The 14,052-nt window shown below is 48.4% G+C and overlaps 1 protein-coding gene across 21 annotated transcripts in view; it reads left to right on the top strand.

Moving 5' to 3' along the window:
• TBC1D5 (TBC1 domain family member 5) overlaps nt 1–12,904 on the top strand; it is a 546,849-nt gene extending 533,945 nt beyond the window's left edge. For all 21 annotated transcript variants that reach the window (XM_072792900.1, XM_072792895.1, XM_072792888.1 and 18 more), the window contains 3 exons: nt 1,833–1,912; nt 2,704–2,853; nt 8,942–12,904. In XM_072792900.1, the coding sequence (XP_072649001.1) occupies nt 1,833–1,912; nt 2,704–2,853; nt 8,942–9,244 (533 nt within the window). In that variant the 3' untranslated portion in view covers nt 9,245–12,904. The remainder of the gene's footprint in view (nt 1–1,832; nt 1,913–2,703; nt 2,854–8,941) is intronic.
• Nucleotides 12,905–14,052: the final 1,148 nt, after the last annotated feature.

Here is a 14,052-nt window from a genome sequence, read left to right as displayed (position 1 = left end):
GGGCCTTTATATTAGCCAGAAACTAGTCACGTTTTCTGAATAAATAAAAGCTGCTGTTTTTCTGCTGTGGAATGAAAGAGGACTTGTCAGCGTGGTCTAGAGATTTACTCTCGTTGAAGATTCCAACAGATTGTCAGGCTAGGCTTATGTTGATGGTATCAGTCTTTGCCTCTTCCTTTGCAGGGAATACTTTTGGAAATATTTACCATAGCGGTGTTTTGAAATGCAAGTTCCAGGAGTGTTTTCCCCCATTTGTTGAGTCCATTATTACTTAACTGTATACCTGAAATGCACCAGGCCTCATTCTAAGCGCTGAGACTATACCCCTGAACAAGACAGTCTTGAAGCTGATACCCTCTTGGGAGAGATGGACAACAGATAAGCCCACAAACTCATGTGCTAATGCCAGCTGGTGACAAGTGCCTAGTGAAATATGTACAGGAGAAAGAGATAACAAGGCAGTGGCCAGATGGGTGGGAAGGCTGCTATGAGGAGGCAACATGGGACCAGAGTTGAACAATGAGGAAAAGCCGGTCTGCATGGATATGAGCCTGCAGGCCAGGAGGAGAGTGTGCTGACTCTGCTGCTGCTACCAGCAGGACAAGGGCTAAGCAAGCAGGGAGTGATACACAGGTCTGGTGGCTGAAGGGGGCCAGGCATGGAATTGAGGAGTCCCACATTCAGACTGGGACACTTACTGAGTGAATTATTAAGTGTGGGGCATCTGTAAGGCCCTATAAGAAGATGTGATCCAAGGCCACAAAATAGGAAAGGAGACGTTAATAGAAGGTAAGCTTACTTATTGTAGTGATTCTCCAACTGGTGTGCGTAGAGTGTGTTTTAGTCCTTCCCACCATTGCATTCTCCTGCCTCGCCCTGGGGTAGGGAGAGGGCTCTGCTTCCTCCCCCTCAGCTCTCCTGAGAATCCAGGCTCAGTGCGCCCCACCACTCCCGGGGCTGTGTGTATCCCTCAGGCATGCGGTGGGGGAGCGCTGAGGACCACTGTGTGTTCACCCTATTGGTGGGAAGCTCAGTGTAGTGCTGAGCCTGGCAGTCATAGCTCACTTGCTAGATCTCTCAGATCAGGTCTGGATAAAGGACTTCTCATGTGGAGGGTAAGCTTCCCAGAGGACTTAGAGAAGTAGTACTCCCGTGAAGACCCCAGGTGAAGTCAGGCTGATTCCATAGGCATTGTTGTCCGATGGCACCATGTAGCTCCATGAGCTTGTCCATGGCTTTGGTAAGAGGAAGAAGCAAGGGTGGAAACAGAAAATTAGCTTGGGCTGCAAGCTAGTCAGACATAATCACTAGAATGTTGATGAATGTTATGTTGAAGAAGGTTATTCTTACCATTTTGTTGAACTGACAACATGCTTTACTGTTTAAATCTTTAAAGACAGTGTCTTGATTACTTCATTACCTGGAAGGGCCTGGTCTTCAGAGAGAGAGGGGTGAGTTACCATCATTGAACCATGAGACCGTGTAGGGAAGCCCAGGCTGAACCGCTTCCTCCCAGAGGCTGGATGAATGCTCTAGGCTGTTCACATCAGAGGTTAGCAGGAGGTGCCCTGGTCTCCCTGTGGAAGTAAAGACGTATCTGTCATCATAAGAATGTATGCGTGTCTCATTGGTGGAAAGGCTGTGCATACTGGGCTCAGTGCTCTCTCCTCTCCTCTCCTGCACACCTGCCTCATCTGCATTTGGACAGAGCATCCTTGGTGGAAATACTTGCTATGAAATGGGACAGAAAAATTTCCAAGCAAGTTATGGTGTGATAGGTAGGTTAAGTTATACCCAGCATTAGTTATAAAATGTCATTCTTCTATTTTCAGTAAATATTCAAGATGTGATATTACAAGAAAATTTGGAAAAAGAAGATCAAATTCTGGTTTCTCTGGCAGGATTAAAACAGGTATGTGCATTTGATCTGGCCATTCTTTTAGTACCTGCTGGGGAGGGCACCCTGTGGCATGGCATACCGTGATACCAGCACCAGCCCCTCATTCCCTCCCAGGCACAGCCCAGCCTGAATCACCACCTCCTTAACACCTCTTGCTCCTACTAGTGATTATGTCTGACTAGCTTGCAGCCCAAGCTAATTTTCTGTTCCCACCCTTGCTTCTTTCACTTACCAAAGCCATTGTTCCTTACCTAGAGCTGGTATTGTGTGGTCCAGCAGCATGTTCAGTTTTTCATCCATAGAATATGCTGTCCTTGGAACACAAGTTCCATCACCACCCACAGCAGGTCTCAGACCCACAAGGACCACATTTACCCATCCCTTGGAGAGCTGAGTGGAACATACACGTTAACGAAAAGAGCATACTGCTCTCAGATGTCTGCCTTTGTTATTAACAGCTCAGCTTGGGTGTAGCCACTTGGGGAGCCGAGGGCTGTTCAGCAGGGCTGGGTGTGTAGGCAAATGGTACTTTCTGCTCTAGGATAACTGCTCCCAGACTGACCCTGTGAGAACCTAGCCATTAAGACTGAAATTTTCCTTGGTCATTATTAATTGGCCCATGGCTTTGATAGAGTTGGGGCTTTTTTTTTTTTCCTGTTAATTCCTTTCTTATGGTAATATATTCATATCCATGCTATTAAAAGATGGTCAGTGAGTAAGTCTAGTTTAAATGTATTAGAGGTTTTGCTAGCATTGCAAAACAATTTATCCTTTCATTTATTTTCCTCTTTTTTGAAAACTAGATCAAAGACATTCTTAAAGGTTCCCTGCGTTTCAACCAGAGTCAGCTGGAAGCTGAGGAGAATGAACAGATCACCATCTCAGATGACCACTACTGCTCCAGTGGCCAAGGCCAGGGCCAGAGCGACCAAATGCCTAGGACCACCAAGCAGGTATAAGAGCTCTGGTGAACAATGTCATATTAACTTGATGGGAGCACATTCACAAGTTCTTCAAAGCTGTGAATAACAAAAACTGCCAGAGTCATTTCAAATTACCGTGTGCAAAGTTCAACTATAAAATACCACCAGTGGCCTGAACCAGAGGTCCTATACAGCTGTGCAAGTTGTGTACTCCAGTGCCCCCTGGGAGGCCGGCCATTCACAATGATAATAATTAGACTGTTAACCCATAGATTTGTGCAAGGTACAACCTACATACATACCCGTATGCAGCAGCTTTAGCCTGAACCTCCTGCCAGGCCTGCTGTGTGGCCTTAGAAAGTCAGACCTCTGCCTCAGCTATCCGTTGGCTGCCTCCAGCTGATGCCTGCATTCCCTATTAGTACAAGAAGTACTGTTTGTGCTTTCTTAATGCTGTCCTTAGTGGACTTCACTTGGCTACAACCTTTTCTGCCTTCATGGAGAAGGGCTTCTCATTAATGTCCATCCTCTAAGGGAATGAGGTCAGCAAACTTTCTCCATAAAGGATCAGATAGTAAATATTTTAGGATCCATAAGCCACATATGGTCTGTGTCACATATTTGTTTTTATATTTGGTGTGTTTGTTCTTATTACCTTTAGAAATATGTAAGCTGGTCTCAGCTTGAGAGTCCTATGGAAAGAGGCCACAGACCAGATTTGGCTTATGGGCCATAGTTTGCTGACCTCTGCTCTCAAGGTGTTGACATTGTGTGTAATTTATTCTAACATAGAAACAGATTTTTCCAGTGAGAAAGGATCCAAGAAATTCCTTGTTGACTTAGTCTTGTCTGCTTATTTTACCAGTGAGAAAATGAAGGCCCAAGAGGTACACAGATTCACTAGGCATCACGTTTTCAGAACTCCTATCCCAATCCAGCAAGCTTCCAGCTCCACCATATTTCCTCACTATACTTTATCTGATAGGACTAAAAATTCCTAATAATACACTTTTTAATAGCTTACAAAGTTTCATCTTGAAAAATGAACATTACCAAAACCTCATCTAAGGCTCTTTTTTCAAAAACTAGTATCCAGATGCTTGCAGATTATTTTTTACAATTAAAAAAAAATATTTTAGAATGGGATTATCTTTAGTTTTAAGAGTACTTTTCAAGAAGAGGGAACCTTATGTGGTTAATTTCATCCAGCTTTTAAAAGAAGTTTTCAGAGCCATTAGTCTGCGTGTTTGACCACACAGATAGGGAATTAACATTGCAAGTTTAATTTAATTAGTTCTTCCAGATTCTCCTTCCCTAAACAGATGTTTAGTTTTTCAGTAATTATTTCTTTATTCAAATATTGTTGAGCTTAGGCTCACCTCCCTAACCATTTTTTTTTCCCTAACCATTTTTAATTAATAATTTTATTCTAAAATTTAGCATGATTTTTTTAGTTGAACGTATACAAATGTTACTGAAATATTACCTTTCAAGAACACTACTGAATTTGCTAAATTTAGCAAATTTAAAGCTTCTTGATTATACTTTGCCATTGTTTTTCCAGGTTCTCATATCTGTAAGAACCTGCCTGTCACCATGTGCATACTGAGGGTGCACCAGCCATGAAATGTAGGTGACATGAAATAGGACATGCCCTTGGGCAGGCAGTGCTGCACTCCTGTACAGCATCCAAGAGGCCTTTTGCCTCTGCATGTCCTTCTCAAACACAATCAACCCAGTCTTCACCCAGACACCCCACTGCTGCCTTTTGGGCATCTCTGTTCCTGTGTAGGGCTAAGTGGAAAAGGAGAAGAGTGGGGAAAGGGCAGATCAAAGGGCTCTTCTTTTCTCATTCCTGCCATGGCTTCTTTCTCAAGGGTGTTAGCAGTTTATTAAAAAAAAAAAAAAAAAATCTGTCCTCCTGAAAGAGGTTTTACATGAGGAAGGGAAAAGTAGGGAAGCAGTGCTCTCCTCTCATGTTCAGGGGAGGAAAGGCAAGTGAAGTCCCAGGTGAAGCAGTGACTCCTGCAGAAAGCTGAGTGTCCAGGGCTTTGGGCTGCAGCACCCAGGGATCTGGACTAGACTCACACAGCCCCCCAGCCCTGGGAGGAAGTCGACCCACCACCTTTCCCAAGCCTTGGGTGGTGGACAGGGCTCGGAGCTGGCTGGCTGACTTTCTCACTGCTTGTGGGGACAGGGGTGGGCTCTGGATAGGAACATGGTACCCAATGGGATTCTGAAGGCTTTTCCCCTCCAGCCTCCCAGATGTGAGCTGAGGGTCTTTGCTCTGCCAGGTACTGGGTAGTCAGGGTTATGGGATGTAGCCTCCGCTCAGGAGCTTCCAGTTAAATGGAGGGCCTGAGGGTGGGGCAGTGCTAGGCAGGCTTTTGTGACATTTTCTGGAGATGTAATCACCACAATGTTGGGTCTGTGGTAGGTTGTACTACAGTTCATTCCTAACTTAGAAATGTTTTTGCTTTCTTGATTTAGCATTAAATTACATGTGAAGAATAATACAGAGGACCAGGCTCACCTGCCTTGGGGCAGGTGGCTCAGGGTCCCCCTGCTAGTGCCCTTCCCCATCAGGAACTTCAGAAGGGCTCCTTTGGAGATACATGTACCCTGCTCCCCCCTGGCATATTGGTGGGGATGTGACTAATACTTTTTTTTCCATTTGACAAATCTTATGTCCAGCTCTAAAAATGATAGGTGCAAAATTGTCATCTGTAGAGTGAAGAGAGCCACATTCTGTCCCTCTCTCCAAGAGTCTTTCCTTCACATACTCCTCTGGGAGGTTTTTGTTGAGCTTGACTCAAATCTATGCCAGTAGAAGCCAGGACTTGTAGGACCTGGACTCACTCACTAGTCAGCCAGCCCCTATTAACTAATATGCCTCCCTGCGGCTTGGGGCCCCTATTTTTATCTGTATGGTCTGTAGCTACATTGTCTAAATTCAGTAGCCAGTAACCACATGTCTGTTTAAAATCAAACTCATTAAGATTAAATAGAATTAAGTTAAAAATACAGTTCCTCCATCACACTAGCCACCTTTCAAGTACTCAATAACTATGTGTGGCTGGGTGCTACTGTATTAGCACAGAAGGAGAATACTTCCATCACTATAGAATGTGTCTGTTGAACAGCTGGTCTGTAGTTGGGCTCACCTGCTTCCACCTTCCATGATCTTAGACTCAGGGTAAGAAATGAAGCAGGGTGATTAGCAGGGTTAGGGGGAGTTGTGCTGTATATTGTGGTCCTGGCCAATTTTAGACAAGACTGACAGGTTGAAAACTTCTTTCATTGTATAGTACATCTTGTGTTTGGCAAAAAGAGAGGATTGACCTAGGAATTTCCAAAATGATCTAAATAGAACCAGGTAGTAGCTAAGGCTATATGGAAATCTAGAAAGAAAACATCTTTGTGTCTAGAAAAAAGTTCTAGGTAGGAGTCCAGAAGAGGGAGATCTTTTCATTTGCTTTGTGACATTGGCCAAACCACCATACTTCTGATATGGGCTTTGTTTTATGGCCTGCAGTACTGTGCTTTGAGTCGGTCCATGATTTTATCTGGGAATGGGGAGCGGAGGGGTTACCCAGAATTTATAACTTCAATACTTTCCTAGAAATAGTGACAGTGGGAACCATCTTTACTTCCAGGCACAGGCTTTGTAACCTATTTCTCCTCTTCAACATCATGTGATGTATTCACTGTAAGTTAAAGGAGAATAAGTGATGATGGTATTTCTGTATTAGAGACACCACTCTGGAAATAGGGCCTGCTGTACATGCCGTTTTTATTTTCATACTAAGATAAGCTCTACCAAGCAGCACTCTTAGCCAGAGACCTTGTATGGGCTGAGAAGTGAAGGTTTTCACCTTACAGTTTACAGTTCAGGACAGCAGTCCTAGGAGTAGTGTACACACTTTGGAGGTAGAAGGTTGAAGCTGAGGTCCCCCACAGCCTTTTGTGTACCCCATGTGCAAATGCATGGGAGGACAAGCCAGCCTCTGCAGGGTGGTACAGCCGGGCCCGAGTGCACCTTCTGGTGGCACAGCCTTTGTCTACCAAACTGTCCTGGTGCCAGTTATGATCACGTCCTCTTCTACCACAGTGCCATGTTCTGTGTAGCTCTTCAGTTTTGTAAGCATTAATGTGGTGCTAGAATGTAAACAGCTTTAAATTTTGAGATGAAGAGCCTCAAGGCCTATTGTTTCAGCAGTGTGATCTTAATGCTAATTCGGTTTCTCTTCTCCCAATTAAAGATCTTAAAGGTGAATGAATGGTCAGAGGATGAGGCACCCGAACCATCATTTAGCCACTCACCACCCCTGCACCCCACTCGCGCCATGACACCAAGAACATGTAGTTCAGAGAGAAGACTGGCAGGCCCAGATTACCCTTGGAAATGTTGCCAACTACCTGTCCGGGCTCTGCCCATAGCCCACAGATGGCCTAGGCCATACCAGCCTGGAGGCTCTGTACATCTTGTCAGACTTCAGACTCTGGTGCCAGTCCCTACCCATGCTGTGGGAGAGTAGGCAGGTGGGTGCTTGAGCAGGTGTGGGATTATGTCAGCTTATGTCAGCACTTTTTCTGTCAGGCTGGTTTTGGAACGTCCTTGGTCATACTGTAGCTTTACACCTATCCAGGTGTCCCTCTTCTGTTCAGGAGCTTCTCTGGGTTTAACCCAAAACCTTTACTGGTGTTCATAGATGTCAGCCTTTTTTATTTATTTTTGGGGGTTTTTTTTAATAATAAATTTATTTTTTATTGGTGTTCAATTTGCCAACATACAGAATAACACCCAGTGCTCATCCCGTCAAGTGCCCCCCTCAGTGCCCGTCACCCATTCACCCCCACCCCCTGCCCTCCTCCCCTTCCACCACCCCTAGTTCGTTTCCCAGAGTTAGGAGTCTTCATATTCTGCCTCCCTTTCTGATATTTCCTACCCATTTCTTCTCCCTTCCCTTCTATTTTCTTTCACTATTATTTATATTCCCTAAATGAATGAGACCATATAATGTTTGTCCTTCTCCGATTGACTCATTTCACTCAGCATAATACCCTCCAGTTCCATCCACATCGAAGCAAATGGTGGGTATTTGTCATTTCTAATGGCTGAGTAATATTCCATTGTATACATAAACCACATCTTCTTTATCCACTCATCTTTCGATGGACACCGAGGCTCCTTCCACAGTTTGGCTATTGTGGACATTGCTGCTTTAGTTAAAAAACAAACACTACTCATAATTGCTTAAGAAGAAAGGAAAGATAATTGTAAAACAATTATCTCTATATGTTTTTTGCCATTAATTTGCAGTTGCTATTCCTGGTTTTCATGTTTACCACCATTGTCCCAGGAGACCCCTAAATCCATGCCCGTGACGAGCTGGTTAGGAGACACCTACACTGGGCCTTCCTGAAGCTCTTTAAGCAGGTAGTAGAATCACTGTAGATGTAGGCTCACAGCCAGTCCTGTGCACGTCCACACATCATCTCTCTGCATGGTGACCACATGCTAGGTCAGAGAGGCTGTCCTTGTCCCCATTTCACAGGTGAGAAAATGAAAGTCCAAGGAAGATGAGTGATTCGCATGGCAAGGTGCCACATGAAGCTGGCACTTTTTTTTTAAGATTTTATTTATTTGGGAGAGAGAGTGAGAGCATGAGTGGAGGAGGAGCAGAGGGAGCCAGAGAAGCAGACTCTCCACTGAACAGGGAGCCTGACGTGGGGCTTGATCCCAGGACCTTGAGATCATGACATGAGCCAAAGGCAGACACTTAACCAACTGAATCTGTCCCCCAGGTGCCCCAGCTGGTGGGGATTCCATGTGCAGCCTGCCGCCTACCTCCTGAGCCGACCTCTCTTAATTTACCAAGTAGGATGTTTACTTTATTGCCCTGGGAACCCAGCATCCAGCTTCAGAGGAACTGGCCCCACAGCACTGGGACATCCCAACGGCTTCAGGGAAGCAAGATCAAACACCATAGCTTTCCAAGGAAGAGCACAGGGCCTAAACTTCCAGGAAGCTCCCAGCTCATAGGGTTGCTCCTTAGTTCTCTCATTTCACTGGATTCTTCTTTCATCCAACTGTTCTTCTGACTGTACTTCACAGGCCTCTTCGGAAACACCAGGGCACATGGACAGAGGGAGTGCAGACGACTTCATCCTGGTCTCCAAAGAAGATGAGGGGGGCAGTGCCAAGGGGTCCTTCTCAGGCCAGGCCCAGCCTCTTCGCACCCTCCGCAGCACCTGTGGGAGAAGTGAGCCCCTGGCCCGTTCACCTCTGGTGTTCTCTGACCCTCTGATGGGCCCCGCCTCGGCTTCCTCCAGCAACCCCAGCTCCAGCCCTGATGAGGACAGCAGCAGCAACAGCAAGGACTCTGGCTTCACTATTGTGAGCCCCCTGGACATCTGACCACAGGGCCCCTGGTCTCTTCTGTGGGGATTGGGCGCCCCCCTCAACAGCCCCAGGGCCCAGCTGAGGCTTCCTCAGCAGGAGACCCCTCTGAAACCAACACTCCTTTCTCAGCATGCCTGTGGCCTTAGTACAACCCATCGGAACCCTCTAGAGAGAGGCAGATGGCCACAGAGCACACAGGCTGATGGTCCCCAAATGCAGACAGGGCTTTCTGGGCCCTTTCTGCATCCCACCTCACATTTGGTCTGAGGTAGACCGGGGTTAAGTATCCGGTATCAGGCTCACTGTCAAAAAAAGACCAAACCAAATGAGAATCACTTTTCCTCTGTCCCCTTCTCCCCAGCTAAGAATTAGGTATGGCAGCCCCATCTGTTATAACTAGAAGAAGGAAGAAGAGTTGGTTTCAAATCTTCCCTCCCTCGGACCATCAGGCATAGGAAAATTGACATCAAGAAGGCTTTCTCTCTGGAAATCTGTATCTCAGCCTATTTCATTCCTCCTTTGGGAAGCCATACAGCAGAGCCAAATACAACAGAATGGACCACAACTGGTGGATTCCAGGGCTGGAGAAAACCCGTCACTGACCTCTCAGAAAGTTACAATGATCTTTAGAAACAGGGTTAAACTTAGGAATTCTGTTTAGGTGTGATGGGGTCTAGATTTCTTCATTTGTTAAAGAGTATACTTCCAAACCTCAGGCCAGATGGACTCTGGCCATCGCTGTCCCTCCTCAGATGATTGTATTTCACCCTTTAGTATCTTTTACAACCAGAAAACAAGGTCACATTAAGCCAGTCTTTGCTGCACTGATTTCAAAAGTCATAAGAATATGACTTCCTGGAGAAAATGTGACCTTGACTGTGGGACAGACATCTCAGTAATTTTCTGGTAGAGTTTCTGTAGTTTTGGCGCTGGAACACACCTGTCACCTGTCAGTTGAGAAGGAGAGGGAAAAACCCAAGCTCCTTCCCATCCAGAGTCAGGATCTCCCATTGGCCTTAAAGTAACAGTAATAGGAGTCCCTTCTGGGGGAGCAGGGCTTCCCACAGAACACTCCAGATGTCAGGAAGGTGCAGGATTTCTGCACAGCCCTTCCCTCGCTGGGTGCCAGGCACAGGAGCTGCAGGGCGTGGGTTCACTTGCGCCCTGTGTCCCAGGCACCCCCGCCAGGGCAGGACCAGCTCTCACACGCTTCAGCACATGATAGAGATTTCCCCCTTTTGGTCGGCAGCTCATGGAATCGTGCTGGACAGAGTCCCAGGAGTGGTTTCTCTCCTTGAGAAGAAAAGCCATGAAAAGGACACTTGTCCCGTGCTTTGCTCAAACAGGCATTCTAACAGGAGCTCCGGAGCGCCCTTTCGCCTCCCCTGGGGGCAGCCCCCGCCCTGCAGTGACCACTGCTCCGCTCGGGGCTTCTCCTCTAAGGACGGCAAGGCCTGTGGGCAGTGGAAGCTTTCATGCGAACCAGTGGAAAGCTAAGTTTGGAAGAACACACACCGTTTACAGTCCTTCCCGTTAACCGTGTAGTTCTCCGCAGTCTGATAACACCCTGATTCCCCATGTGCTCTCCAAGAATGCAGTGATGACTCGGAGTCAGCTGCTGCACAGAAGGTTCCAGTTAGCTCTACAGTTTGCTCTCAGCCTCTAGCGGGAGAATCTGTGAACACGTGAGCATGGAAGATGAATAATAACTCTGCTTTTGCTCAAGTGACAGGGTTGCTGGGCTCTCCGTGATTCCTCCAAGACCTGCTGCTGAGCTCCCTGGCTCCCTGATGGAGTGGTCTGCTCAGCACGCCCTGGGGGTGACTCACTGACTTAGTTACTGCCAAGTATGTGTCGCTCGCCTTGAGGACACTTTGTTCGCTTCCTAGGCCCCCCTACAGTGACTGGCCTTGCAGCTGCGCACAGTTGCCATTATTTTCTCTCAGATGACCTGGCTCGGCAAGTTGTGTTTTCAGTTCTAAGGTGAGAAGTGTGGGGCTGCCCTCGCCAGGGCTCCAAGACCCGAGCTGGAAAGGGCCATGGAGATGGCTGTCCCTGGGCAGTGGGTCACAGCCATCTGCTCACTTTCAGCAGTTCCTTCACCCTGAGAGCTAGAGTCCTGATAGTCCAGTGTCACCGGGCACACAGTAGCCTCCAGACACCCGCCAACCTGACGAGGCTCTAGGCTCCTTCCCTGCAGGTGGCTAGATGTTTAGTGGTCCCAGAAATCTCCCAGTGCTCCAGCACACAAGGGGCGGGTCCCTCCATTCTGTGCTTCCATGTTGGTGCCACGTGAGACCCAGTGGGGTCACTCAGAGGTGTTGCTTCTGTGGTCCCCAACAAGCCCCTCCCTCCTCAGAGGAAAGAAACACGAGGGTGGGTGGGAGGTGGGCAGTGCCACCCTCAAATCCTCATAGGTCCGTGGGGGTTTGAGAATTGTATTACTCTCTTAATCTTTTTGAATGACTTGTTTTTATTCTGCATACTTGAGCATCGTTTGCATTTTTATTAGTTACAGTGCTATTAAAGAATGTTTTTTTATTATTTTATCAGGTACTTAACGTTTAAATGCACATTTTTTTAAAATCCTGAATATATGAAACCTTTTTGTTTTCCTTTAACAAGTATAATCAGTGGAGCCCTCTCATGTTTTGATTATTAACAGTTAAATATGTTATATGTGTAAAGCTTAGATGAATTCTCATCGTCATCCACTTTTTTAATACATGTGCCTGTGTTTCATGCATTCCTCTCCAATCAGTTTGGAAATTTGAGTTAAAATTTACCTCTACATTGCGTCTGAGAGCTACAGATTAGAGAAAGAAAGTCGTCATGACTTTGCCTTACCTTTTGTATATGCCCAGGGGTCATGATAACACTTTAAACATTTAATTATACTGGATTATTCTTCCAAAGATGGCCTCCTGCTAATGCTCACCACTAACTGCAATCTGGTAAGAAATCATATCACTGCAGATTGAGTGTGACTAAAAATAAACCCAGGCCTCCCTGTGCTTTGCCGTCTCTGCATCCGACCAAGCGCAGTCCCGTGCGTGGGTCCTTGGGGGCAGGTTGCCCACCACCCACGCGTACGATTCCTCCACTTTGTCAGGGACGAAAAGCAAACCTAAAACTTGGTGGCAGTTACGTTGTCTGTGGATGATTGATAGGTCACCTGCCAGAGTTGACTCACATTTACTCTTTTTTTATTAAGAAACCGCCCGGTGGGGTTGTTACAGAACCCGAGTGTGTGGGGGGGGGGGGGACAGGGGCCCTCTGGGTGGCCGTTCCCGCCTCCCGTGTGTCCCGAGCAGGGGAGAGGGCCAGGATGAATTGAGGGCAGCACCTGGGGAGCCGGGCCGGGCTTCCTTCTCACAGGCCATTACTGCTCCCCCCTGTGTTACTTTCAAAAGCTCTTTTTATCGTGTTGAAAAGAAATAAAAAGTTCCTGTAAACAGGCTGGAGACCGCTTTGATGTAGAAGTTGTCATCATCATCTGTCTCACGACGGCACAGTTCACGTGACTCATGGAATACCCTGTTGTGCCATCATATCCTGTTGCTCTGTTCTCGTTGTCTTCAGGCTGTTACTCACACTGACTTAAGAAACGACTTCTTTTGGCAAAGCGATCCCATTCCCTACGGTTATAATAAAAGACTGATGTGAAACTGAGAATGTAGCCTGACTTGTTCCAAGCGGGGCTCAGGGCAAGGTGCTGAGCGGGCCTGACCCAGAGGAGACCCGACCAGGGTGCGGCCAGCAGGACGCCCCGACCCCCCACCCCGGCCTCACCCGCCACTGCGAGGCAGGTACCTAGGTCTCTTCCCCAGTTTGGGCCCTGCTGCCGGTCCAAGAAGCCAGCTGGGGGCAAGGCCGCAGGCGCTCGCCACTCCCTCTCCGCGGCCCGACACCAGCTTTGTCCTGCTAATCGCGCTCCGCAGCACGGGGAGGGGAGCTGACGGGGAGGGGAGCTGACGGGGAGGGGAGCTCCCGGGGAGGGGAGCTGACGAAGGCCGCAGTGGGGAGTGCACGCCCAAGTCCTAACTGGCAAACAGGAAGCGTAAGAGGGATCCTTATAGCTTACGGAGAACTACGAGGCCAGTGGTGCCTTTGTGCCCCTGCCCGACTTTGTGCTTGGACCCGTCCCTAGCCTAGGCCTGTGTCCCTCCCGTGAGTCACGACCCCTTCCCCCACAGGGACTCTATTATCCACCAGGTCTGCCGTGAAAAGGCCGGAGGGCCGGGCACACTTGTCCTGGTGCTCCTGCCTCCCCGGACCAGGGACGACCACTGGCATCCCTCACCGGCCGCCGGGAGCGGAGACTATCACAGGTGAGGTTGGGGCCTCCCCGCGGCCCTCGGGAAGACGACCCCTGGCTGCGGGATCCTCCCCCTGCCCTGCCCGCAGCGCTCCGGGAGCTGCTCCCCACTGGCTGAGGAGAGGTGAGGGCGGGCTCAAGTCCAGGTGCCGGTGCCTTCCCTCTCCTGACTCAATCCCCACCCCCGTGTGGTGTCGCTGAACCGAGCCACACTCTCACACGTCTCTCAGGGCAGGCTTCTGGGGGAATCGCACTTACACATCTTCCTTCCAGGGCTCGTCCTGCAGGCAGAAGCCATGCCCCTGGCTCCTCCTCAGCCAGGGCGATGGGGGAGCGGGACGAGGCTGCAGGTGGCCAAGGTGGGTCCTCCGTCCTCGCAGACCTGCTGTGCAGAGAGGTGCCTGCTGCAGAGGAGGGGTCTCCCCAGTCCCAGCCAGGGCCGGTGCTGCCTCTGAGGGGGCTGCTGCTCCCTGCCCTACCCTCATTCCGGCTCCCCGAAGTGCGC

Source organism: Canis lupus, chromosome 22 (genome assembly GCF_048164855.1).
Source record: "Canis lupus baileyi chromosome 22, mCanLup2.hap1, whole genome shotgun sequence".
Classification (NCBI taxonomy): domain Eukaryota; kingdom Metazoa; phylum Chordata; class Mammalia; order Carnivora; family Canidae; genus Canis; species Canis lupus.
The sequence above is the reverse complement of the archived record's forward strand: the minus strand, read 5'-3'. Positions and strand labels throughout refer to the sequence as shown.